At 48.4% G+C, this 27,664-nt stretch overlaps 5 protein-coding genes across 7 annotated transcripts; 2 read left to right on the forward strand and 3 right to left on the reverse strand.

Annotated features, from left to right (window-relative positions):
- Positions 1–3,555: 3,555 nt before the first annotated feature.
- H257_09968 lies at positions 3,556–14,063 on the forward strand (the record flags this gene model as incomplete). Of its 2 annotated transcripts, XM_009836364.1 has the most annotated exons (20): positions 3,556–3,938; positions 4,060–4,185; positions 4,233–4,566; positions 4,667–4,725; positions 4,808–4,908; positions 4,985–5,327; positions 5,394–5,548; positions 5,844–6,159; positions 6,493–7,104; positions 7,178–7,336; positions 7,396–8,801; positions 8,866–9,050; positions 9,388–9,634; positions 10,210–10,418; positions 11,189–11,378; positions 11,449–11,808; positions 12,687–12,839; positions 12,907–13,110; positions 13,577–13,767; positions 13,822–14,063. In XM_009836364.1, coding segments are annotated over 20 exons (5,933 nt in total), but the record flags the coding sequence as incomplete, so codon positions are not given. The 2 variants fall into 2 exon arrangements, with proteins under 2 accessions (XP_009834666.1, XP_009834665.1); XM_009836363.1 differs by lacking the exons at positions 12,687–12,839; positions 12,907–13,110; positions 13,577–13,767; positions 13,822–14,063 and having other exon boundaries at positions 11,449–11,994.
- Positions 14,064–14,475: 412 nt separating this feature from the next.
- Positions 14,476–19,964, reverse strand: H257_09969 (the record flags this gene model as incomplete). 2 transcript variants are annotated; one of them, XM_009836366.1, is made up of 17 exons in its annotated part: positions 14,476–14,727; positions 14,789–15,086; positions 15,135–15,273; positions 15,376–15,487; positions 15,934–16,129; positions 16,493–16,639; positions 16,731–16,823; positions 16,981–17,045; positions 17,121–17,207; positions 17,371–17,522; positions 17,613–17,897; positions 18,270–18,580; positions 18,901–18,998; positions 19,119–19,214; positions 19,311–19,404; positions 19,518–19,731; positions 19,793–19,964. In XM_009836366.1, the coding sequence occupies 17 exons, from the start codon at positions 19,962–19,964 to the stop codon at positions 14,605–14,607; spliced, it is 2,682 nt and encodes an 893-aa protein (XP_009834668.1). In that variant the 3' UTR covers positions 14,476–14,604. The 2 variants fall into 2 exon arrangements, with proteins under 2 accessions (XP_009834668.1, XP_009834667.1); XM_009836365.1 differs by lacking the exons at positions 14,476–14,727; positions 14,789–15,086; positions 15,135–15,273; positions 15,376–15,487; positions 15,934–16,129 and having other exon boundaries at positions 16,324–16,639.
- Positions 19,965–19,985: 21 nt separating this feature from the next.
- H257_09970 (hypothetical protein) lies at positions 19,986–20,503 on the reverse strand. The gene has a single exon (XM_009836367.1). It carries the CDS (start codon positions 20,447–20,449, stop codon positions 20,138–20,140), a length of 312 nt encoding a protein of 103 aa, XP_009834669.1. The 5' UTR covers positions 20,450–20,503; the 3' UTR covers positions 19,986–20,137.
- Positions 20,504–21,169: 666 nt separating this feature from the next.
- Positions 21,170–22,822, reverse strand: H257_09971 (hypothetical protein; the record flags this gene model as incomplete). The annotated part of the gene is made up of 1 exon (XM_009836368.1): positions 21,170–22,822. The coding sequence occupies one exon, from the start codon at positions 22,820–22,822 to the stop codon at positions 21,170–21,172; it is 1,653 nt and encodes a 550-aa protein (XP_009834670.1).
- Positions 22,823–24,889: 2,067 nt separating this feature from the next.
- Positions 24,890–26,524, forward strand: H257_09972 (hypothetical protein). Its single transcript, XM_009836369.1, has one exon. It carries the CDS (start codon positions 24,899–24,901, stop codon positions 26,453–26,455), a length of 1,557 nt encoding a protein of 518 aa, XP_009834671.1. The 5' UTR covers positions 24,890–24,898; the 3' UTR covers positions 26,456–26,524.
- Positions 26,525–27,664: the final 1,140 nt, after the last annotated feature.

Consider the following 27,664-nt stretch of genomic DNA (forward strand, 5'->3'; position numbering starts at 1 on the left):
CACATCCGCAGTCGTCGCAACGGCATGCTTTGCCTGGGGCGTCCGATGTCGACGTGGAAGGGTCTGATTGGGTGCACATGCAATCGGAGCAGGTGCATGGATCACAGTGGCACGTCGAGGCCTTAGCCGAACCTTGCCCGCACTTGCAGTCCGCGCACGTACAGGCATCGGTCTGGCACTCCGTGGCCGGTTGCACACAGGTGCAATTGGTGGCAGTGCAAGGAGAACAATGGCAAGGCATCGTGGTCGTAAAATCGAAAATGACGACTTGCTTGAATGTGCCACTCGGAAGTGTCAACGGAAGGATGAACATGCACCCGTTGGGCTATAGATTTACAGTTAAGCACCGTTGGTTCTGAAGTCACATGTCTCATGCCCCTTTCCGCATCACACAAGTGGAGGAATCGAATCATTCACTTGCGAGGGAGCTTGCCTTGAAGTTGGTACAGTGTATGACCGAATAGGCACGCATCACTCGTCGGTAGCGCGATAACACTGCGTGCAAACAAAGACAACGGGAACAGAGGAGATTCGTCCATGTATTCAATGAATGCTACAACATGACGGTACATCTCAATGAGTGCCACATTTGCAGTCGGTACACGTGCAAGGGTTGCACTGGCACGGAGACGGAGCGGCCACAGCGGGCTGGCCACACTTACAGTCTGTGCATGAACAAGGGTTGCATTGGCATCCAGTGGGCGCAGCGGCGGTAGGTTGACCGCATTTGCAGTCAGTGCATGTGCAGGAGTTGCAAGGGCAAGGCATGATGGTTGTCGCTTGAAGAAAAATGGGAAATGGCGTTCGTGTGGACGGTACACGCAATTGAAGTTGAGATTAGTATGGCGGTTTGTATACTATAGAGACTTTTGAGCATTTTCAAATAATCTTTTGAATGAAGCGTAGTGTTGACTTGAATTCACTAAGGTATCACTGCGAAATGCATTTAAATATCATTTGTATTTATTTGGGGGCAGCTACGACTGTCGCATGGCATACCTTCTTGACCGTAAAGTGACGACGCGACTTCATGTGAATGCCGCATGATACTCAGAGAATCACATGTGGAACAAGTTCCAGTCCTTCTGTACCGGAAGTCGACAAAGCACTATGTACACCGATGCTGTACACTATATACCAGTAATGTTAACGTTTTTACTCTATTGGGGATCATATCTATCTCGCCGAATCGAATCACGAATCGATGCTATTGGCTTATCCAGTCTCGAGTGGATTTGATTGGCTTTTACAGAAAGACAAGCATATTCAACCAATCAGAAGCTCCAGAGTGATTGATAATTCATTGCTTCCACATACTGTGCGTTACACTGTATGTACAGTACTATTGAAACTATGGTACAGTATACTACTCGGAGTACTACATATATAGTATAGTACATACACGTGTAGTCGTCATCAGGGAATGTTGTGAATAACGTTAAGAGAAGATGATAAAGAGGGACCACTGACTCTACGGCACCCCAACAGTTTGTGTGGGAACCACTGTACCATATGTACTGTACCCTAGCCATGATGCTGTACACTCAACGTCGGTTCAGCGGACAACACGCAGCAACTTGCTTCTTTTGTTCTCAACGATAATATACACGTCACGCAGGCAATGAAATCATGACCCCGGCGTCATAACGTTATCAACAGGATACATACACACACTTGCTTCAGGGGGGCTTCATGGTCAAGAGGCAGGGGCACGACTGCATTCTTACATGCATGTAGGATTGGCTCCACCAGGGGTAGGTTGGGCTTCGTTAGGAATGTTGAGGCGGAGGTGGCCCTTCAACATCGCCACGCCGCTGTCATTGCATGGACAATCGCGGTCACACAAACACGGGTTGCATGTACAGGGGTTGCAAAGGCACGGCATGTTCGACCCAAGGCGCAAATCCAACAATGAAAACAGAATGGGGGGACTGGCCGGCCAACGGGCAGATGGGACGTGGCGACACTCAACGGTGTTTTCTACCATTCTTTCAATTACTACCGGTAGTATTAATACTAAGGGCTAACGTACAGATGATTGGAGGCAGGATTGCAGGACGAACGTGTATGGCGAATGTAGGGTGACTACTGCGTAGCACTACTTGATTGCATCACATTTTCCCTGTTGGTATGTTCGGGATATCCTTCACAACAATGTCACTTTCTTTATTATTTCATACAGTACGATAAATATTCTCATTATTACAACAAATGTATCAGTACTGTAGCAATTGATTCTAATTTAAATACTATTAATACTATTTAATAGTATAACGTTATGTTCTCATTTCCTCAATGCTCATTACTACGGACGCTGTACACGTAATGCATTCCAAAAGTAGGCATTGAAGAGACATTTGAGTTACAAGTACATCAAGGCGATGCATGGCATAGCATATTTTAGTCGGGACAACTACAACAGCGTTAAACGTACGAACGAATACAGGTGCAATGTGACGGATCACCAATCGCGCCTCCTGATTGGCTGTCGTTGGATCCAAATTCATGCCTGTCGATGTCAGAGGTGATATAATTCACGGTTTCGCCACTTCCCATTGCGATCTTGTCGACGAATCTTCGTCAATCCAACGAACGTGCTACATCCTGCCGCTGTCACCCAGTGTACTACCGGATGGAACCAGTCGAGATCTCGCCGTTCGAACAAGGCGCAATGATTGGGGCGGGTGTGACATGTTGCTTGCTTCTCGCTGCCGCCATGCACCAGTGGCGATGTCACCGCCAGCAATCTCTTTCGTCAGCAGAATCAACAACAGCACAAGAGGACCTGTGTCCCTACATAGCAGCCTAGTTGCCCGCATATCGTCGCGCACAATCGACCATACCCACCTCATTTAACGACACAATGTACAGACGAACCATAATTTTGGGATACGTAGCACCTACGTACTGTAGCAATCTACGACCACACCAATACAAAACTATGTTGAAAGCGCAGTGCATGTGTTGCAGATCGGGGCGTATGCTCACTGGCCAAACTTGATTGTTTATGACCGAACTACCGGTAGGTGCGATATAACAAACTTGTCCGGCTACGACGCATCTCGTCCTTCATTGGGCTTTCACCGCACCCAGGAAATTGGATTTGAAGATGATACCACCAAGACTAACTACTCGAATAAAGCCGCTGTCAGTACGCATTGTATTCAGTTCTTTGCCCAACGTAGCCAACTCTGGTGACTCCCCCACTCACAACAATGGGGCAATTCCCCCGAGTCCGAACAAAATGGCTAAATAGCAAGTGACACCACAGTAGTATTGGAGTATTCAAAGGCTTCACTGCTGGTTCATCATCGCTCCTGTCCCTCTACTTTGCTGATCGGTTTGAAATTCGTTTTCAGGACATTTGGCAGTTACATGACTACATGAAACCGTCAGTCCGATTTGCTTATGGTGACGGAACACCGGACCTGTCTGTGATGAGCAAGCGAGTAATTCCCATGATGGTGGCGCCCCCGCCATCCGCGTCGGCGACCGTGTACCCCCCAACTTCATCGTCCAAACCAAAAGCAACGAAAATGCCCATGGATCGGTTTGCGATGATGCGCCAAGTCAACGTCGAAAGTGCTATGGCATCCTCCGCAGACAACGCCGTGTCGGCGGGCCAAAACCACCGCGAGCGCTTGCAACAAGAGAGCCGGCGTCGGGCGGAAGTGGCCTGTATGGAAAAGGAGGACTACACGTTTACACAGGAAGGGGTGGACCGTCTCAAGCGGCAAGAGGCGAGGCTGACCATGCAAGAAGAAGACAAGCACATGCGAAAGCTCATGAAGGACGAGGCCGCTCGAGTGTATCAAGCATTAGAAAAGGAAAGGCGGCGAGTGGAAGCTGAAGAGAGACAAGTGCTGCTGGACAAGCACAAGATTGAAATGGAAGCCCTGAAAGCCAAGCAAGATGCGGAAAACGACCGCAAACAACAGGTACTATGACGGTGACTTTTGTGCAATGTTAAAATCCTTTGTTTGGTTGAAATCTCCTTTTTCGTATATCAACGCAACACAGAAAGCCAGTGCATAGTCTGATGGCACTTCGTTCGCCTAGGACCGCGAAGCCCGCATGCGCAAGATGAAGGAAGCGTCCGACCGGAAAGCTCGGGAAGAGTACTTGGCCAACGAAGCTGTGAAAAAGGCTGTGTTGGAGAAGGAACGCCAGGCACAGCAAGAGCAGGTGTTTGTTCTTTGTCAGCAACTTGCTAAGCCACGCCATATGTCTAGATGGAGCGACTACATATGGAGATTGAGGACGACGCCGAGCGCGGGCGCATGCAAAAAGCCGCCGAAGACGCGCTGGTCCAAGCCAAAGTCGCTGCCGAAGAGGCCAAGTGGAAGGCGTGGGAAGAGGCGGAAGCCGCGCGAGAAGCCAGCGAGCAGGCGGCCCGCCGCGCTCAAATGGCCGCGCAGTACGAAGAGGACAAGAAACGCCGCATGGAGTTGCATCGACTTCGAAAGGAAACGGAAAATCGACTCAAGCGAATTGAAGCCATGGACCACCCGACGTCACTGCCGCCCCCGTCCTCCCCCCCGAAGGGGAACGACCCCCCCGCCAAGAGTACATACATATTGATGACAACATGTTAATCCTATAACAACGGAGCGCTACTTAACAAGATGAATGGATCAAAGCTAACACCGGGGGGGGATGTATGTAGGCGTGCCGAAGATTGGATCGTTTTGCTTGAACCCGTCGGTGGACAAGCCCCCCGTGGGGGTAATTCTAAACTATCTCGATGAAAAATACTATTGTTATTTGCTTAGCAAGATAGATGATGTGTGTATATGTTTATTTGTAGGAGTTTAAAGACGTGGCGTTGCTGACCAAGGAGCAACTACGGGACGAACACAACACGTGTGTCGTGTTGAAGAAATCGATCAAGCAAGACATTGTGTCTTGGTAGTAGAACAACCACTCGACATGATATATATATATATTAACCACGTTACAAGCACGACTCATGTATGGCCAACAGGTGCGATGCCTTCCAAGCGAAATTGAACCGACCGCCGACATTAGAAGAAAAGACAGAGATTCAACAGCTGTACAAGCGATACAGCGACGTCGAAGCCCACTTGCGACTAGTTAAACACCGCCTCGAAGGGTTAGTTGCTGATGACAAGGCCAAAAAAGCGCAGCACTCGTCCGCGTTTCATCAGTTGAGTGCTGCTGCATCAACTAGTCCATCGGCTACTACCATCCACAAAGCAGATACACCAGGGGTATTGCTAAAATCCACACCATCGCAGCAACAACTCAACGCTATGATGGACACTTCGAATGCTACCCCAAGTTCGCCCCCAGAACTGGATATTCTGGTACACAATAGTGTGTCCTTGGCAGTTGGACAACCCCTCGTGATAACGCGGAGGTTGGTTGCGTAGTCCCATCGCAAGAAACATATCAAGCAGGAGATCCAAGACTGGTGCACGCACTTTCAACAACAGCATGGCCACCCGCCGACGGTAGCCGACAAGAAGGACGTGCAAGGAATGTATGAGGAGTATGCTACCCTGGACGCCAAGATCAAAACGCTCAAGTACATCTATGCGTATATATATATATATATATCTACCCACCAATGTAGTTGATGGTCTCGCTCGACACATATGGTCCATGTCAGCCAAAATTTGGAGTTTGGAGTTGATCCGCTGAATCTTTTGTACTGATTTTTTTGTATTTGAAGGGAGCTTCACACTAATGTTATTCTCTCACTGAAATTGTTGATGCCAGATTTTGATTGGCTACTTGACACGTGTTCTGTGTTTTGATTGGTCGATCGATTGTCTGCCGATTCATTCGATTTAGCATCCAGTTTTGACATTGTTCCTTAGGTACAGCTCTGCGGAATCCGTCCTTGTAGCCGCCGTCCCATTGGCTGCCAATTTAAGCATTGATGATCTCGTGGGTTTAGTGCATGACGCGCTGGACAGTCCGACGCCACTTCCTCCACGTGACTTGGCGCAGCGCATTCTCGCCATCCACGAAGCAATGGACGGTCAGAAATGCTCGGCATTCTTAAAGGTCGACGGCGTCGAAAGCGAGTCCCCAGCTGCGCACGCAGGGCTCCAAGTCGGAGACGTCGTCGGTCGATTTGGATCTGTCGTTAAAGCGCCCACGGCCACCCATTCGACACTGATTCGCCAAGTGGTTCGTACATGTGCAGATGATATCTGATTCTGTACCATGGCAAGCATATTTCAACATTGTGGTTATCCTTTTCGCTGGAATTTTGGACTGGTCAGATGATCCGACGACCATCGATTTGAGTGATTTTTAGCCTATTCAATGTATAGTATACAATTTATCGTTGTGGTGTTTGGTGGGCCAATTGCTGGGTCAAACTGTGCTGATCGTTGACTGGCTGAAACTTCTCGTTTGTGCAATTCGATTGGCTAATCCAATGAAAAACACTAGCCAAAAGTCCAAATTCGAACCGATTCGCCAATACAACAACGTTTCACCTGTATTGCATCGTGGTAGGTGACGGTGGTCAACGCACGGGTAGGAAAGGGCGTGTCCATTTCCCTCCAACGCGGGAGCTCCACTTGGCGGCACTTGGTCCTGAAACCACAAAAGTGGAAGGGCAAGGGGTTGTTGGGGTGTGTATTGCAACCGTATGAGCCCCCCCCACTCAACCTATCCGTACCAACTCAACCAGCACCAAGGGCCCCACAAAACGATCAAGCCCATACATCGACGTCAGGGGCCCCACAAAACGACCTAGCGGCGTTCGAAGCACTGTGTGTGCCAGTTCCAGTCGACCCAATCCCCCTGCCATTGGGGGACTTGATAGTATGGCACCACAAGCTGTTGGACGCCATCGATACAGTGTCGTCTCCAGCGTTCGTATGTCCTAAAGAGGGTGCTGTGGATACCCTTCGGTGTCACATGGACGCAACGATCAGTCAACTGATTGATCACATGCAGCGCCACATGATTGCAATGAATGCGATCCCGTTTGTCAAAGTGGAGTGCGTAGAAGTGGACTCCCCTGCCGCCTTTGCTGGCCTCCTAGCGGGGGATTTACTTGGGCGAGTGGGCTCTGTCATGTATTACACTGGGGCCACACACGCAACCTTGATTAAAGACATGGTCTGGGGTGGATATGTTGGATATATACTATTTGCAGGAAATGTTAATATATTTATATATATTTGTTGTGTAGGTGGGGTTGGTGAATGAACGAACGAACCGGGGTATTTCGATTTCGCTGCTTCGGGGAAGTCGAACGTGGCTGCCACTGGTGCTTCGGCCACACAAATGGAAAGGCCAAGGACTCTTGGGGTGCATTTTACATCCGTTTGATGCCCCCGAGCGGGCCAAGGTAAATATATATATATATGTGGTTGTGAAATATCAATATATATATATGGACTTGAATAGAAACACGCGTCGTCGTTAAAACTGTCGCCGACCGCCACCCAACCTATCCCCCCTGAACCCAGGCTCTTGGCGACCGTAGATACTCAACCAATACCCATGTCACAGAAACAGCCAGACGAACCAGCCCCTGAACCCCCAGCCGTCCATGAGGCCAGAACACTATTAGAACCAGAGCCTTTGTTACTGCGGAAAGACACGGAAGTGCCACAAAGCACGGAGGATGCAACTGCCAAAGACACTGAGCCTGCGGTCGAGATGAAGGAAGAAGACCCCCCCAGCGCCCCCTTAGCTGAAATCAGCCAGTTCCTTTTGGAAGCCAATAACGTCGTCGCAGAGCTTCCCGTTGCGCAACACGAGAGCTCCCCCGGCATATTATCCAAGATGGAGCGTCTGGAGGTTGATGATGCAAGGCTGGTACGAGACGACAGTGTATCACCAAGTCTAGCAAATGAATCCTCCATCGCTGTCGTCGCAATGTCAACATGTGAACGCGATGGCCTTGGCCAATGTGCGGTTGAGGTGACCACAGCACTGTCGGCCTCTGTGCAATCTGAAATCGCTCAGTCGATGGAGAGCCTGCCCCCCACCGCCGACAACGAAGGGGTCCTGGAACCGTTGGTGGAGGCTGCACGAATACCCGACCCCCAACCGAATGTGTTCCCAGGCGAAGATATACCCACGAATCCCGAAGGAAAGACTGCCGAGAGATCTGTATTACAGGAAGAAGCAATAGCCCAAAACACAACTGTGGAGCTACGGGGAGAAGCCACACTTCGTTGCGACGACGTATGCCACAATGAAGATGGAGTGCAAGATGACCACCCCCCACCTCCTTCCGAGCCGTCAGAAGCGGTGGTAGAAGTGTTTGAGCCTGTGGTGGCACCTCGAGTGGCAAGCACTCAAGAGGAACAACTAGACACATTAATCCCCCCACTATGTCAGGGGGAAGCACCTAGCGCGCCATCCGTCGCCGCCGTCGATTCATCTACCCATGATGATAATTGCGAGCAGCTCATATTAATGAACGAATCTACCTGCGATGGCGACACGGTGGCACCCCTGCCAGGCCCTTCAGCAGCGTCCAACCAACACGAGGACAATTTAGATCGTATTTTATCCGAAAAATACTCTGATCGAGTATCAACTATGGACACGTCGACAGACGACACTCCGGCGTTGGGCAGCACCGACGTTTTGGCCGTCGTTTCAGACAAAGTGGCTGTGGTGGACTACTACTTTCCAGTCGAGGCATTTGGCATTTTCGAGGAAATTTCTGGAGACGCTGCGTTGGCGGGATTGGAAGACAACGATTACTTGGTTTGGTTCGACGGGATGGCTCTGTACTCGAGTGGCGTGAGTCCCCCCACTGCAATTAGCAGCACCGCCCGCCTGGACGCGTTTTCCAAGTTCGTTTTAGTTAGTTAATTCGTCTGAATCATCGTAATTTGTTAGCTCATCGTTGCGTTGTAGCATCACGGTGTTTCCACTGCGACTACTCGTTAGTCGATGGAGCGTCGACGTGTTGCAGTACGAGTCGTTCGAGGTCAAGTTGGAGTCCTGGGACGGTGTGGGTCTCGTCTTGCCGATCGAACACGTAGCGACCAACAACAACAACGACGACATAATCGGACTAATCCCCTCTGGTACTACTACTGGTACTGGTACTACTCTTGTTATCAACACCATGAAGTGGTCATCGCTATATTGTGGATTTCACATAATCGTACGAGGTTCATGTCGCCAAATATTCAAGAATTCGAATCAATTCGATGAGCTTATTTAAGCTTGTACAAGCTATACTGTATCGTTACAAAGATTAGGATACCTATACTTCGAAAGTATGTAATTTTACCCAATGCGAACTGGACTGAATCAAACGTTTGGATTGGCAGAAATTCGACAAGTCGTGATTTGATTGGCTTAGGTGGTTTTTTAATCCATTAATAATCAATTCTTGTCGAGTTTTTCATATATAAAACTTGCATGCAAAAGGAGACGAAGCGACGGCTTCCCCACCTGTCGGCGTCGACCATGGAGGGGCTTTCGCCCAGGTGAATGCCGTGTACGACAACTCCCCGGCCGACAATGGGGGGCTCATGGCGGGCGACCTCGTGTTTTGGGTGACTGACCTCCCGACATTTCCCACCCTCGACAGTGTCTCCGATTGGATTGGGACCATGTACTCGGCTTCGTTGGCCGTGGAAATGCACGTGTATCGGTACTCGTCCGATGAAGCGCGGTACAACAATATGAGTTGCTTTCAGATGTCGTATGAATCTATTTTTGTCGTTACAGTGTCCATATTAAATGATCTGTTGTGGATATTTGTGATGGGGATGATATCTGGTAACATTTTTCCAAACTAAGATGTCGTACTTTTTCTATTAAAATGGGAGAATTTTCAAATGATAATGTCAGTTTTTTCAAAATGGACATGTTAAAAGTCCTTTTTGTAATAACATAGGGTTCAAATATTTATCAGATATATTGCATTCGGCCCCGAAATCGCGTTTTGGACCAGGGTATTGTAATATTTCAGATTACCAGATCGGCCTTATATCAATCATATCATGAGCCAAATTGTTGTTCTTGCCAAGGAACAATGGTTCGATATTGTTCATATATTGGCGTGGACGAAAAAAAATATTTGTTGTTCGTCGTCGTATATGTATAATATAACGAAAACGCATAGTATTTCAACTTTGAAGGATGATCGTGCATACAGTAAGATGTCTCAAGCAACGATGACTTGCTCATATCGTTTGGAATCGTGTCTAATATTATGATAACGATGATATTTTTGGTCTGGTGTAGGTATGACGAGCTCGTGCTGCAAATTCAGCCGGATCGGTGGTGTGCACCCCAACTGCAGCTGTCGTCTGCCGTGCGCCGCAACGTCGAGTTGCTCGGCGTGGACTTGATTTACTTTGACATTGCAGCGCCCCAAGTCATTTACCCGCCATTTCTGCTCGTGGAACATGTGATCGCTGGGTCCCCCGCGGCCGACGCCGGGCTCGTAGCGGGTATATATATATATATCACTTGGATGGATCACGCAATCTGATTCGATGACGTGAACATCACGCTGCGGAATCAGACGTCACTCAATACCTGACATTATTGCCGTTGAGGTTGCCCTTTTAGTTTTGTAGGTGGTGTTGTAGAGATTACCGTGTTCTGGCATGTTTTTTAAAGTGCATTTGGTGACATATCAAAAATAATATTTCATTTGATGGCAAAATGGGATAAACCAAAAATACCATTTTCCAAATGGATGTAATATGGTGGTCCAACACATATCCATGTGGGATTTACTCAAAGAGTAAATCCCACCTGGAATTATTGAATTTGGGTTAAAACTCTCAAGCAAGACGTCTTTCAATGTTCTGGATGGCACAAAAAATGGCATAAAATCGCAGTTTTTCGAAGAAAAGTTGCCAAAATCGAAATATTCGAATTTTCGAGATTTTGTTCGTCTGGATGTCACCAAACTTCAAAATTTTATACCACCAATTTCCTTAGAATCGGGTGGTTTATGGAGGTTTGTGTTCACGTTAAAGTCTTGTACCTCATTCGGAAATCGAATAATTTTTCCATAATTCAACTGGCATCCATAACTTTATCGATACTTCTTCGTTTCTCCTTTTCTTCATGGGATATGAGACTTTGGGAATTTTTGCAGACGTGCCATTAACAGATTTACTGCATTTGGTTTTAAAATGGCGTTTTGGGCTAGACTATTGTAATTTTTCATGGTATTACCAGGCGAGCCCTTATTATTTCCCCGAATTAGGCGACTGGATTGGCAAACTCGGTCAACTCACGGCGGTTGCGACGACGACGACCTCATTGGACGACGATCTGATAGGCCAAGTGCATTTGTACATTGATAAGGCCATGCCAGTGCAGGTCGGTCGTTACGACAGCACATCCCGGTCGATGCAGTCATTTGACGTGACACTGCGGCCGCAGTCGTGGGCAGGGTACCTACCCCCTGTGCATCTTGTATCGCAGTTCTACCATTATTATATTGACGGGGACTGGTTCTTGTAGCGACGGGCTAATCGGGTGCCAGCTGACGCCATGGGCTCCCCAGGACATGACTCCTTTCCTCGTCGTGCAATCGTTGCCGTCGTCGTCGTTGGCAGACCCAGCCCTCGAGGACGGCGACCTCATTCTCCGCCTGGGCGACCACGTTCACGACCACAGCATGCAGGATGTGTCGCACTCCATCGACGTCCACGACACTGGCGGTCTTTTGCTTGTGCTGCAACGATGGGACCCCACTGATATGGCGTACAAAACGTTTCCCGTCGTGGTCGCGACCACGCCCCATCATGTGACGGTGTGGACATTGGACAGCGTAGACTTTATAGGGTGGCACTGCGTGGTCTACGAAGCATATTGGGCGCAGTACGTTGAAACTACTCTCTCCAACTATTGGCCAGGATGTAAAACGGTTTGAAATGACCGTGATTTTAAGGATTACAAGCGAGGATAATATGTACTAGTATGCATGAGGCCATTTTGATGAGAATATATTGTCCTTTGACCCAAAATTTGGACTTTTGTGCTGAATCGCCAAACCTATCGATCGATTCTTTGTACTGAATTTTGTATATTAAGTGTTGTCCTGTGGTGATTGGTATCACACTAATTGAAGTCACACACTAATTTGACGTTGATGATGGTTTCCGACAATCTGATTGGCTAAGCCCTTCTGCCGGTTGTGTCGATTCATGATTCTCCATGTCGCTCCAGTTTAGAATAAATACAATATATACACCCAAATTTGGACTTGTCAGTCATTTCGCCAAATGCAGCATTCGAATACATTTGATCCAATATAAGCTTGTACAAACTATACGATACAAAGATTAGTATATATATGGTTTTGCCCAATGTGGAGGGACAGAGTCGAGTCAAACGTTTGGATTGGCTGAAATTCACTAGAACGTGATTTGATTGGCTTAGGCGGTTCATTAATCCATTCTTTTGGGATGGTCTGTCGTTTGGGCGCCAGGTTGGAATCGATTTGGCAATATGAAAAGCGAGTTTTGATTCGACATGAAGGGATAGTTATCACGTTTTCTCTTTATGGCTGGATATGTAAAATAGTACTAGTACTGCAGAAGTATGAGTGGATGAGAGTATATTGGTGTATGTATTGTACGAGTATAGTTATACCTGTCGATGGCAGGGCGCTATATCGATCTATATGTACATACTGTATATATCCCCTTTTTCGTTCCCCTTTTTCGTTCTTTCATAGTAGGATTCTATTGCACTAGATATGAAGAAACCCACCCAGCGGAGCTGCCGTGCAAAGAGTGCTGGGCCACCGCCTTTAGTACCGTCGCACATGCCGCCGCGTATGCCGGCCACGATCCGTGTCTGCGCTACTTGGGCGAGTACTTTGATGTGTTTGTGGCCGACACGCTCGGGTATGTACCAGTGAACTAACGGATAACATTTCAAGTTTGTGAAATATGCACTTGTCTGTGATAATAGACGCACACCGTTGTTTTTTGCGTGCTATGCCAACCAAGTGGAGTGCATCCAACTGCTCCTGGCACTGGACTACTCGAACTTGAAGGAATCGATCGACTCGAACGGAGACACCCCCTTGCATGCGGCCACGAGCGGCGGCGCCCTTGCTGCCATCGCTCTCCTCCTCCAAGCTGGATGTAACCCCGAACCCATTAACTACTCGGGGTACCCACCTACTAAGTGATGTTTTGATACCCCGTGGTTCTCATTCTTCATGTTTGTTCACATTTCTGCAGGTTGTTGTTTTGCTGTCCACCTTTATTGGACACAACTGTCCTATCCGTACATTGGATGGACTGGTCTGGGTTATCGTGTGCATATCAATATGTTTTTATTAACGTGTTCATATATTAGTATGCATGCTCCGCCGGCCGCATGTGTGGTTTCATGGATCTGAATCGTATGTATATTCTCGTAACTATTCCCATCGTGTTTCGATCCATCATACTAGAGTTTGTACACTTCAGAATTCGATATCCATATTTTCTATATACATATCATATATATATATAATTTCTAGTTTTAAAGATTCAATGGCAATCTTGATAAGTGTAGTACGATATCTATATATTCAAATCAAAGTAAGTATAAAAATTAGACCTTTTTCGTAATCAAGACCATTTCAATGTAGGATGCGACCAGTGCATATAGCGCCGTCCGCCGACACATTGCAAGCCCTCGCTTCTGGCCAGGCCGATTTGCTAGCGCTGGACGGTTGCGGTCGCATGGCGCTGTCATATGCTTGTATGGCTGGCGACGACGCCAGCGTCCGGTACTTGGCGGGCGAATGTGCCGAGTTTATCGACTATCCCGACCCTGAAGGTTCCATATATATATATATATATATATATTGTAGATATAAAAGTATTTCGATAGGCGAGACGCCGCTGCACTTTGCAGTGGTTGGGGGGTACCTGCCCTGTGTCCAAGCTATCGTAGAAGCGTCGTCCAAGTACATATTACGACCGAACAAAGCCGCTAAAACGGCGCTGGATGTGGCAAAAGAGAGGAGCCAATGGGAGATTGCCACGTATTTAGAGCAAACTTGCGGTGTTGACGACACTGTCCCGCCTTGATAGGTCCACTTAACAACCTAACACAAAATGGCAACCCGCGACCTACTTGTTCGTTTGTCCAATGCAACCTACTACAGTACTATATACTTTGTTCGGTCTTAAAAGACATGAAGGCGCCCGTAATCGCTTTCAATGCATGGAATATAGAGGTATTATTTGACGATATATTTTAATGATTACTAGTAAACTGGTATACCGTGTCGTTCAACCGGCAGTGTGTATTCTGCGGATGGATATTCCCGTGCAAAGTGCTGCATATATTAATTCCCACCCAAGTTGATAGCATTTTCCTCCATTTACGTACCTTTGCGTGTATAAGTAATCCACACATTTCAACGGAATTGTTTTTAACAGCATTCAATTCACGCAGAATCGAAGAAAACAGTATTATTGGCTAAAAAAGAATCAAGGTTGTAGCGTGATTGGCTAAAGCGAACCAATATTCACACAGACGTACAATTGGATATATATATTATATTTCGCAGGTCTGGCGATTGTTGGGCGGAGGAAAGTATGAGTCGAACACCCAATACAAGACGGCAGTATTGGAAAGATTCTTCGAAGTCTGAGCTTTGACGATACTTTAAGACGATCCAGGGATCGTGTGGTGGCTAGTTAGTAGGGATGCGGGGGGAAGTCGGGGGAGGGATTTTGAGTGCGGGGCGGTCTGCGGGCGCTTGAGTGGTGACGGTCCAATCACGTCGCCCTACACAGCAATCGCTTTAGTCTGTCGTGGTGCCACATCACACCCCATATTCGTCACGTACTTGAAATGTCCCCACCAGTGCCACCTTTTCCAAGCACGGGTGGTCGTTCAGGTCCACAGGTGCTTCTATCCCATCGGTAGAGGGTTTGCTGCCATTTTTCGGCAGGCGAAACCCCCCTCGATACACGAACTTTTCTTTTGTGTGGGGGTGTACATGGATGGGCTCGGCATTGGCTTTTTGGGGGACGTTTGTGTGCCCCGACCGCCTCGGGATGACTGTTCTTGTATCAATAGGGTTGGTTTTCAGGCCTTTCTTGGGGCCCAAGTCGTGGTTGTCGTGCTGGTTGGGGGTGCCGTCTCTAACAGTGTCACAAGTGAATGAGTCATTTCACTTGTGTGGCCTATACCGTGGGGAAGAGGTTGGATGGTGGGTAAAGGGGGGGGGTGCGTCGTAAATGGGCCGGTCACAAGAGATACACGTGGCAGTACTGGGTCGATGTTTTCCAAGCGGTTTCCCGTCCAATATACTGCTCGCTGCCATTCCGTCTAGACAATAATAGTTGGTTAGTTGATCCCATTCGTATGTGGTGTACTATGGTGGTCTATCGCTTTATAAACTTTGTGTTTTATCACCATAACGTACAGTACCTTTAAACCGACACTCGAGGCACACGCGCAGCCGCCGTTCAAAGATGTCGCGGGCTTGCACCGAGTACTTGGCATCGGTCGGTGGTGACAACTTGTCGACTAACTGATGGACCTACGATACAAAACAAACCTTAACGTTATTGAAAAAACGTCACAATCGGTGCTTTCAATAGCCACACGAGATCATCAAAACTGTCAAAAGCCATATCTTAACCATATCAGCGTCATGCTTTGGTCAATAAAAGTAAGTTGGTATCATTCACTTCGAATATTAATAAAATATAAATAAAAACTAAAAGCAACAACATTGCTCACGTAGAAAAGTTGAAGTGTAATAAATCTACCGTTTCATGCAAATACATGAAACGGTACAGTAATCATCACCAAGACACGAATGTGCCATCATCACGTTGGCTATCGATATATATATATATATTATATATGTACTTATGGGCTAAACGAATAAATATTTATATATATATGACAGTGAACTAGTGTTGATGCATATTATAGCTACTATGGAGAGATCCATATTTAATTCAAACAGAAAACAGCCACCTTTTTCGCAAACGACGCCGCCGCTGCCATGCGCAAGCCATGCAAAATGGCGGCTTCGTCCACATTTGCCCCGTCGTCTGTGAGCAGTTTGAAGTGCAATTGACATCGGATGGAGCCGGAAATGAGGCGGCCGGCGCGGAGCAGCAGACCTGAGAGGTCGTTCTTAAGGTCTTCCGGGAACGACGTGCTATGGGACCTACCGCCCCAATATCCAGTATTTTTATGTTATATCATTCATGTACATAGTATTTTGTCGATTCGACTCGATATTGGAGTGCTCACGTCAATAACCAAATCGGCAGACAATCGATCGATCGACGAATCAAAATCCACCACACTAGTCAAGTGGTCTCATCAACCATTCAACATTGAATTTAGTGTGTGACTTATATTAGTATGACGCTTTTTCCAGACAATATGTCAGTTCAAAAATTAGTCTAATAGATGGATTTCGTGAATCAGCACAAGAATCTTCACCTTGTGGCTGAAAGCACAATATATATATATGTGGTAGATATTTGGTTCTGCGAATATGTCGAGAAGATGGAGCTGTGAGTACCGAAAATGCTCTTGCTTCAAATCGATTTGGGCGATCGACAGCGCCAGCGCATTTAGCTGCTTATCCACGGCCTCCGAGTCATTCAACTCGACGTGTTGCAGCCCGTCGAGCATCTTTTTCAGCTCCTGCAAGTTGATTTGCGTATATCTATTCGCAACACGTGACAGGTATGTATTCGACACACGGAAATAATAAAACCGACGACATATGTAATCCAGGTATGCAGCATGGTATGTACTTGTGCTCTGTTTCGAGTCTTGCTACCACGCGCTCGAGGACGATCGACGTTTCTTTGAACCCTTGGTCTAGCTCGTCGTGCTGGGTTTTAGCGCTGCCACGTCACAAAACATGTCAACATGGAATTTCGACGACTGTCGCAATATATATATATATTGACAGTCGTCTCTAGTGATCTTCACGGCGAAAAAATATTTTTTTAAATATATATATATCTTCAAATTTGTATACATTCAACACACCCCTCGTACCGTTCGAATTGGGCTGTGCTGGTGGACCGGAGATCACTCAAGCGATTCGAAATCGCGGCAATCGTCTACATACATGTAGTATAATATGAATATATTTCTTTTTTATTACGAATACAGGTGTTTGAATGGACTGTACGAACCTCGTGGGTCGAGGCGTGGTCGCTTCGAATATCGCGCATTTCTAGGCGCACGTTGGCCACGTTGGCATTGGTATGGCTCAGTTCGACCTAATAACCAACACCCAAATACATATATATATATATATATTATATACGTGAAAAGTGGATTTATATCTATATATATATCATTTCCCATCCATATTTTCGACCATGGAGCGTGGTATATATATATAACAACGTTCTATAGAGAACTATTTAACATCTCTCGTACATGAAACTTTGGCAAATTCGACGCCACGTCGCGCATTTCCCCGTGCACGGCGTGCACAGACCGCGCCAGTTCCTTGCATTCCACCTCCACCATCTTGTTGGTCTCCCCCTGCGCCCACTGCACTTCGCCCACTTGCCGTCGAAACGTCGCGCCTAGTCATTCATGCACTCAGTTCGATCATATCGTTGGTTCGTTCCATATAAATTCGTTGGATGGCTTAATCGTTTGTTTTATGATAGTACAGTCGAGGTTGAGTCCGTCAAATGCCTTTTCGGCGTCGTCCAGTCGCCGCCGCAACTCCTTGTCCATGCCACTGACAGCCGCGTCCAGCTTGAGATGCAAATTCTGCGCCTTCACGTGCTGGTTGGCGAGCATGTCCAGGCGCGTGTCGAGTGACGCGACGACGTGCGCCGCGTCCTGCTGCCGCGTCGATACGCCCGCGACGTCGGCGTCCACGACATCCAGTCGCCGATCGTGTGTGTCCACTCGGGAAGTGACATCCCCCGTCTTCCACTGCAGCTCCGCCACTGCCCCAGATTCAAATTAATTAGGCCTCGTTCCATTATGTTTGCTTGGCATTTTAAATATACTATGACTTTTTACACAGCCAAACACAAACACAATGCATGTCGTGATGGACAATTCGTCATATCTTTGCCGCCCATACAGAATACATATATATATATTATATACGTCCATTCTATAGCCAAAATACAATGCCGTTATCATGGACGTATCGTATTCTCGTGCATACTACTGTAGAATATATAACGCTCAACCACTTGGAATATGTCGTCGACATCACACCATTTGCACATGCATTTGTAGGCAACAAACACACTTCAAGTAGATACGTCTCCAAACACTGCAAAATACGATATAAATATAGTCACACACACCTGAATTCGCAGTAACATCTTGATGCTTTGCCAAGGCCTGTTGGTGGTCCGCTAGCGCCCCCTTGAGCTGCTGCTGCCCCAGTGCCAACCCCTGAAACGTGCTGTGGTAGTCTGAATCTCGCGAATCCACGGTTGCGCGCAACTGGAGCAGCTTGGCGTGGGTGCTGGCCGCGGCGTCGTCCAGCGAGTGCACGCGCTTGGCGAGGTCGGCGCCGGCATTATCTATCGCGGTGACTTTATCTCGAAGAAACGCGACAGTGTCTTCCATCACGTCGATTGAATTTTGCTGCATCTTGATGCGGTTCTCGGTTCTATGGGAATCACGAGTGTTGGATCAGGGTGTAGGTTTGGACATGAAGAATATATATATATATATATATTGTCGATTTGATACAAATTTGGGGAGGGGGTGCAATCGAATTGCGCCGACCAAACCGATCCACAATCGATCTGATTGGTTGGTTTCATTGAGAGGGTTTTGATTGGCTAATAATTTTGAACTCATCTGAGGTAGCCAATCAAATCGATTCAAATTCCAACGAGAATCCACGCCACAACACGAAATTTCACTCGAAAGCACAATATATGTTTTAATTTATTTTTATGTTTCTTGTCCGAGAGGAGGACGTACACGGTCACGACGTTGGTGATTGTGGTCGAGTTGTCGTGGATGGCGTTGAAGATGCCGTCAATTCGCGCCATTGTCGTCGCTTCGAAAGTGGCTTTCCACTGCGGACAAGGGCAGTCATGTATTAACCAGATGTATGATACTATTAAAAATAGCGAGTTCGTGCAAAGTCGCCGTCTATTTCCACAAAATATATATACTACTGCTAAATGGTGGCTTACTTGGGCTTCTGTGGTGGCCTGCGCGGCGATTTTCTCGTCCACCACTCGCTCAACTTGAGTTACTTTCGTGTCGACGGCGTGAACGAGTTGCGCTGCCTACAACCGCAATACTTCAAACTTGGCATTCACTTGAAATATAGTGACATATAACGCTAAATATATATGGAGATATTGGCAAGTAATGTATTGTACCTCGGCTAATATGCTTTGGCGCAGCAAGTCGGAATCGGCCGACGACGGGAGTGCCGCGACAGCTCGTTTTTGCTTTTCGAGCTCCAACTGCAGCCTGCAACAAGAATTATGTATATAAATATATTTTCTGGATGGGGTTGATCACGGAAAGACATATATATATTGCTGAAATGTAGCGTCCATGCAGTCAAATGATTGGTGCAGTACGTGGCAATATGCACGTCGTGGTCGAGTCGGAGCTTCATCTGATGGGCGCGTAGGTCGTCCAAATGGTGCAAGAAGGACGAGGCCGCTGTGGTGGTGGTGCAAGCCACCGGCGTTGTGGACGAAGTTGTTCCGGACAATGGAGTTGATGCCACCACGTCTGTGGTTGACGATGCAAACACACTGGATTCGACGAGGGCCAATCGGTCGGCTAGACCTGCGCATTGTCGCGTTTTAATGCAAATAGAATGCAAACGTTGAATAGTTGCTAAACCCACTGGTGAAGGCAGGGTGACTAGGGATGGATCCTTCGACGTCGTTCAACCTCGTGACGAGGTTCTGAAGCAGCGTCTCCAATGAGTTGGACTCGACATGCAACAGATTTGTCACGTTCATACGCGACGTCGTCGTTCCGTTGGTGATATGTGCAGTGATAGCGGTTACAAGCATGAAACCACTCTGAAACAGCATTGCAAAGTGAGCTTGAAAACGGAGCTGCCTCATGTTGTTATCATTGGGTTGACATTCACAACCGCATCAAAGACGTCGCAACGTTCTATCTATATACGCTCTGAATCGAATGTTGTTTGCCACGCATGCTGGTGTACGGTGCGCTCTCTGTATTACGTGTGCAAATGTCCAATTTCTTTGTACATGCCGTCTTGTTCGGCACTCACTTGAGCATTTCGTTTCAAGCGCCGCCAAATAAGAAACAACAGCGTGCACCCCAAGGCAGTACCAGCGGTCACGTACACTATCGGTCCTCCCACATCCCAACTGGTCGATGCCGCAGCGGTCGTCGCCGGCGGCTGTGTATGGACGGTGCCTCCATCACTTGAGACAATCACATCGGCGGTGGGTACTTGCTGGGCACACGTAATGACGAGCAAAGTCACCACAAGGAGCTGCATTGACCTCACGCGCGACCCTGGCATTCGGATTGGTATCGCTTTGTGGGCGGTGCCACGAGTGACAATCTTTCAAAAGTGGAAACCTGGGTATGAAACGACCTTCAAGGTTCGTCCGGATAAATCTGCTATCGAGCCATCCGGACTAGATTTGTAGTACATACAATTTTTAAGTGACAATAACAGTGTCACTGGCTGCGTTTTTCCGCAATACTGTACTTCGAAGTATTATTAATAACAGTATACAGTATACAGTTGCTCTGGTTTTGTATACAGATTTTAGGAATCAAAGACCCGCGAGCCTCACAAAATCCACTTAACATCGTTAAAACCGTACATTCATGTTGCTATTGACTTCACGTTTACAATGACAGCAGCTGAGCACCTACAGCTCGCACACGCGGTGGAATATCACTCTCAAGGGAAATTAGACCATTCAATAGCTACGTATCACTGGTTTCACTCGTCTCTCAACCGCGACAGGCGTATTTGCGAACAAATATGTGGCCGAAGGAAGCTATTGTATAGTCAATCAGTTCAACAACATGGCTTACTAAAACGTACCGGTAGTACCCGGGACTACCTTTCGATCCGTTAGTGATTCAGATCGACCAATCTTCAACGCATCACGAGCAAAGCAAGCGTGAATAACGTTACTAGTATATAACTCGACAGCAAAAGTTGTACTGGGGGTAGTATATTTCTTATGACTCGAACTCGGACAGTTGGCACGTTCTTCGGCGGTATTTAGCACCCCGAGCCGCCGGCCAAGAGGTAACACGACGTGGATTCAAACATGGACAACAAGATCGACGTAACGGAAATGCAAAGGACGACAAAGATCGCGGTAACCATGAACGCGCCGGCCATTGGGTATCTGCCCCCGTTTCGGAGTAATTCTTTCACGGCGGCCTTTTGCGGCGGCAGGATCAACGTCCAGCAGCACGCAATGACAGTTGTGGCGTACACAATCAAGTACGAGTAGGCGGCGTCGTTGCGAACGTCTGGTGTGTCCGTCTTGATGTCTGCCTTGGCCACTTTGAGCTGGGTTGAGTACACGTTGGTGACCATTGTTCCAAACACCAACGGTAGGTTGGACACGGTCGTGAGCAGGCCGTAGGTCAGCCCTTCGTTTCCGTCACCGGCAAGCTCGACAATGACGAAGGTGCCGACGACGAATTGGATGCCGATGGGGATGTATTCTGTGAGGGGGATGCCAAGGTAGAACCACTGGCTGCGTACAATGTTGTAGATCGTGAGGAACTGCGCGATGGCATCGATGGCACTGGCAGACAACGTCGTGATGATCAAGATGAAGCGCCAGTTCCAGTTGGTCCCCCACTTGCCCACAGCAAACAGTGTGGCCGAGAACAACAAGTACGTGAGTACGGTGGCGATGGAGCTATTGACCGGTTCCACGTGCGCCCAGTACACTTGAATGTAGCTGCCGGCGAGTGACGTAATGCCGGACGAGAACAGGTTGAACATAAAGTTGAACCCCATCACTTGCAGCACGGCGCGTTGTTGGATGAGTTGGAACACTTCGGCAAAGTACGTGGCAAAGCGAATGGCGCGGCGCTTGCGGTCTTTCATGAAGCGAAACACTAAGAGCACGTTGAGGACACAAGGCACGGCAAGGACCCAAAAAAACGCGTTCACGCTGATCTCAAACGAAAACGTGCCACCATACCGCTTCGAGTTCAAGAGGAACCCGCTCACGGCGGTTATAAGCGCGTTGAAGATGTAGCGAGTGGCGTAGGCTGACGATTGCAAGCGACCGCGGACATTGTCGGGTTCGCGCTGGGCGTATTCTACCACCATGGCATCGCAGGCAACGTCGGCCATGATGTAGCAAAAGCATGCAACGGCGCAAAGAAGGGCGAGGAGCGACCCGTGCGACTGGGTGGTCTTGACGTCGTCGGGGGAACTGTTAGCACCCACGGCGTCCCCCGCAGGTTTCAACGCAATGACGATAAAGCAAAGAGAAGTGAGAGTATACCCGAGCAGAATGTACGGCTTGCGGCTGTACCCCGTAATGGGGAAACAATCCGAGAGCATGCCATAGACCACCTTGAACGACCACCCCAAACTCATGAGTCCCGTGGCCGAGTTGATGGCAGCAGATTCCATCCCAAAGTAGTTGGTGAGCACCGGCAACTTGATGCCAGAGATGCCCCCGAGACAGATCCCCACGACCGCGTATTGAAACAGCAACACGAGAACGGCAGGGGATGTGTAGTTTAACGCACCCCCTTCACGAAGGGCGCCGTCTTCCAGGTCAAGAGGGGTAGCTCTCTCACCCTTGTACCCGTCCAGGTCGTTGGGGTCGTCGTCGGCATGCTTGGTTACAGACACGACGTACGACACGCGTTCTTGCAGAGCTAGGTTGCGTTGGGCCATGGCAAATCCAAAAGTGAGCTAACGCACGGTCAAATCAACATATTATTGTCGCACAGTTCCGCTGAATCAAAGTAGGGAGATTACGCAGAAGAGCGACATGTAAGCAACGCTAAGATTGGACTTCATGTTTTATGAATGGATGGCCAAGGGGTTGTTGTTCGCTCCAACTTGATCATACACGTAGGGACCTTGTGGAAATCCTAACGTGACTGATGTATTATTGGCTGTACTGGCCAAGTTCTGTTGGCATGTCAGGCAGGTCGAGTGGACAATAATAGTCCAACCTGAAAGACAATCCACGATAAAAATCCAGTGTTCGACTGAAGCATTCACGGCACGAACGTCGTTTTATACAGGATGTGATGAAGTGGATTTATATCCTAACGCTAGCCTGCTTGATACCAAATGAGACCTTGTCATTCTTATCGTATACGTAATGGTACTAGTAATCGAATCAATTTGCTTGCAAAATGTCGTCCGAATTATAGTTTCGTGCCAGTACACTGTATTGTGTGTGTGTTTGACTGTGAACCGTGTCCTTTAGCGGCGACGATCAAAACAAAACCAACTTTAGATCGCAGTCATATTGCGTCATATTGCATGCATCCGCCCGCATGTACGTACAGGTACAGAAGTTCACAGTCAGTGTACGTGGCTACTAACTACTGTAGTACAACCCAACACGACTTTAGGTGCAGTGCGGGTACTTCCCTTGACTGGGATTTGGATTTTTGTTGGAGTGGCCCCATCAACGTAACCTAGTTAGTTGGTCGTCTGTAGTGGTTGCCAGCACTTTTGCCCAGAATTTTATTTCCCTCATCTGTGCTAGTTATTGTCCAAATGCAAATCAAATCCTTCACTTGTCCATGAGGAGTCGTGTTGTTCGAAGCATGGCCATACATATCGGTATTTCAGGACCATCGTGACCAATTCAAAACCCAACAAGTTGCACGGATGTTTCTCAAGCATCTTCTGCAAAAACGTCGACCCAGCCGTTGTATTCTTAAGATGATCTCGAAACCAAAGTACCGAATGACCATGGGAGACGTTGGGGTCGAAGGCACTTTCAACAGCTTCATGTTTTTATATAATAGAAGCGATGACTGGCAACCTTACTTCGTCCGAGAAAATACTGATACCTGCCATGTTTAGAGTCCAAACCTCGTCGCCCAAACATGTTATACACTTCACATATCGCTTTCGCAAGGCATATTGCTGGTACAACTTGCCAACAAACTAGACATCGTATCTCACATGTGTTATTTGTTATCGTGGTAACGTTAGCTCCGAGCCCTGTCAAGGCACAAGCCATTAAAAGATCTGCGAGGGCTCTTTGCACGAGCTGTCGAATGCTCATATCGCTGAACTCGATGCTGAGGGTGCGTTGGGGATGGACTAGTGTCAAGTATAACCCTACTCGTTTGACCGTTTCGATGCGCAGCAGTGCCACCGACACTCGCCCTGCAACTAAGTGGGTGATCTCGGCTAACGGTAGCTCTATCTATATCTATGTAGTCCACTCCCAGTTTAAATGCCGAAGAAAGCACTGCCATAACTCCTATGGCAATGTCGCCACAGTACAACGGGATGCATTGGTGATAGTCGTCGTAAGGCCCAACGTTTTCATTCAGCACAACAGTCATATTGAATTGAATCAACCTCCACGATACAGTACATAGTTCCAAGAACACCATCATCTACTAACCACCTACTAGTACTAGTACTCGTTATATACCCGAGTGATTACCACCAGCCTGACAGGTGGAATGAACTCCGTTTCGAAGTCCTTGACAAAGCGCGAGCAGAACGTCTGGACTAGCGCAGTTACCAACCCTTCCAGCTCCATTCTGTGCGACTGTACGTACAACCTTTCTACGAACACGCACCTTGATCGACTTATCCGCATCATATTTATATTCCTATCGTTTCCTACTTTAGACTTGTATGTAACAATAGAACGATACACGCACGTGTTTCCAGAGTTGATGGACAAATGCCATTGGCTATAATTAAACCATTTAGTCCTCGTGATTGGTGGACTGTCGACCCCACACAACTGCTATAATAGCAAAAAGCATGGTCCGATACGTTGGAAGTGTGGCCGACGTACCTGTGACCACCGCCGCCAAGGTGCTTGTCATTGGCACCAAGGAAACCAACGGCTTGACCCTCGCGCAAAGAATCCTCACCCACTTAAACCATGGCACGACCCCGCCGTCATCTACGATCTCGCTCCTAACGCACGCCATTGCGTCGCTGATCGCTGGAACCGACAACGCCGCGTCGACGCACGTGTACCTCCCTCTGAGCGACTCTGTCCTCGTAAGTGTCGTCGTCGCACAGCTCCCGACTGCCGTGTCTCGTCACAACGTGCTTGCGCGTCCCCATGCGATCAGCTCCCTCGTCCGCTCGCACGCGAATGACTCGTCGACGTCGTTTGTGGTCGGTCTATCCCTCCCTGACCCCGCCACCACCTCATGGACGGGCGGCGTTGCCGTCGCCAAGGGGATATCTACCTACTACAACAGCAAGAGCACCACCAAATCCGGTCCGAGCGGCGTCATCACCGACGGCGCGGCCACGGCCGTCACTGAGGACCAAGTTGTCGTCGTGTTCGATCACGCCGTGGACACATCCACGTTGTCGCTCCTCAACGCGACCGCGACGGGCATCCACTTGACCCAGCGCCTCGTGGACTCGCCGCCCAACCAGCTCAACACGGACACGTTTGTCGCGGAAGCCAAGGCGGTCGCGGCGCGCGTCCATGCCGAGATCACCGTGATCCAGGGCGAGGACCTCAACACGCAAGGGTTTGGCGGCATTTACGGCGTCGGCAAAGCGGCGGCAAACCCGCCGGCGCTCGTCGTGCTTAGCCACTACCCGTCGTCGTCTTCGAAATCGGACAAGAGCGTCGCGTTGGTCGGCAAGGGCATCGTGTACGACACGGGGGGGCTGAGTTTGAAAACGTCTGCGTTTATGGTGGGCATGAAGTTCGACATGGGTGGCGCGGCGGGGCTCCTCGGCGCGTTTGAAGCCGCCGTGCTCGCCGGCACGTCGTCTCGGCCGCTGCATGTGGTGCTCTGCCTCGCCGAGAACGCTGTGGGTCCCCTCGCCACCCGCCCCGATGACATCCACACGTTGTACTCTGGCAAGACAGTCGAGATCAACAACACGGACGCCGAGGGCCGGCTGGTGCTCGGTGACGGTGTCGCATATGCCGCCAAGCATTTGAATCCGCATGTGATTCTCGACATGGCCACACTCACGGGTGCGCAGGGGATCGCCACTGGCGCTAAGCATGCAGCTGTGGTGTCCAATAGCGCCAAACTGGAGGCGTGGGTGGTTGCATCGGGACGGGCCTCGGGCGATTTTGTCCATGCGATGCCGTACGTCCCCGAGTTTTTTCGCCAAGAGTTCAAGAGCAATGTCGCAGACATGAAGAACATCCCCGCCACGCGAATGAACGCCCAAGTGAGCTGCGCCGGTCAGTTTATTGCTAACCATTTGGGCCTCGAGTTTGAACAGACGGGGCTGTGGGGACATGTGGACATGGCATTCCCAGTCGTAGACCAAGAGCGAGGCACGGGCTTTGGAGTTGCCCTCGTGCAGTCGTTGCTGCAGCTTATTGAGTAGATAAAGAAGTGATACATGGAGCGAAATCACTATAAAGAAGTGCAAGGAAAAAGGATCCGACGATCGAAGCAACACATATTTGCTGCTTACGGCCCTACACCATAAAAAGTGACGTGGAAACTGTACGTATAACTACTACTCCGAGTACGTCGACGTCAGGTTGCCTGCAGTACCTTTAATTGATAGTACTACAGTACGTTAATAGTTCCTGTTATTACTACGGGGTTTAGTCATACTAACTCTTAGTATAATCGTACCAGGGCTGAGCCGGCCGAAAACACATCATGAACATTATTGATCGCATAATTGCAGAAACCCATCAATATTCACGATCCCGTCACGGTCAAAGTTACATATATCTCGAGAAAGTCGGCGTGGAATATAACCGATCATGTGGTAAACTGTTTTCAAGTTATAATGCTTGCGGAGGTACTGTATCCCAATTTCAGTCATGTCCTGGGAAGTTGAGGGTGTCAAATGTCAATCTATTGTCGGTGGCTTTGTTGACGATGGTAATAGCTGGTCTAAATATAGGGTAGCGGCATAGTCCTGCTGCATTCAACAGCACCCAGTGAATGAGTAAGCTTACAACGACTCAGCCATAAGGTGTTGCAATTGAAGCCTGGTGGCCACGATTCAATCGTGCACAGTGTGCTTCAAGCCACCAGTCGCCCTCGACGAAACTTTGCGGCTTGTGGCGTAGGCCGAAATTAATCGTACGCCACAGGCCGACGCAGCTCCAAATCAATGTGATCGTTCTGGTCTTATTGCGCTGTTTTGGCACGAAATCTTGTGTAGCGTAGCTATCCTACGTAGTAGAATGCATTATGTTTTACAACATCAGCTGAAGGCTGCGAGGGTAGGAGCCCTTCTCTGCAAGTGGTTGTGGGCTTGAGACTGCAAATTGGGGTATCCACATGTAGAAGTCTACAGTGGCCCCTCATGTCATTATGACTTCCTCGTAGTGTTGATCGTTATAATTGCTGCAATGTGCAACCCATGCATAGTTTACACCCTGCACGGCCCTTAGGTACTCTCCACAATAATTCCATCCACAGCATCCCCCCACGCTATGGTGCACTTCATCTAAAAACTTCCAACTGGCCAAATTGAAGAGTGGAGGTTTTATTATTTAACGTGCAATTAATGTAGTTAAACCCAAAATCCAGATACGTTAAATACCAATTGCATGCGTTTTATCACTGGAGT

The sequence above is a fragment of the Aphanomyces astaci genome (assembly GCF_000520075.1).
Source record: "Aphanomyces astaci strain APO3 unplaced genomic scaffold supercont1.25, whole genome shotgun sequence".
Lineage (NCBI taxonomy): Eukaryota > Oomycota > Saprolegniomycetes > Saprolegniales > Verrucalvaceae > Aphanomyces > Aphanomyces astaci.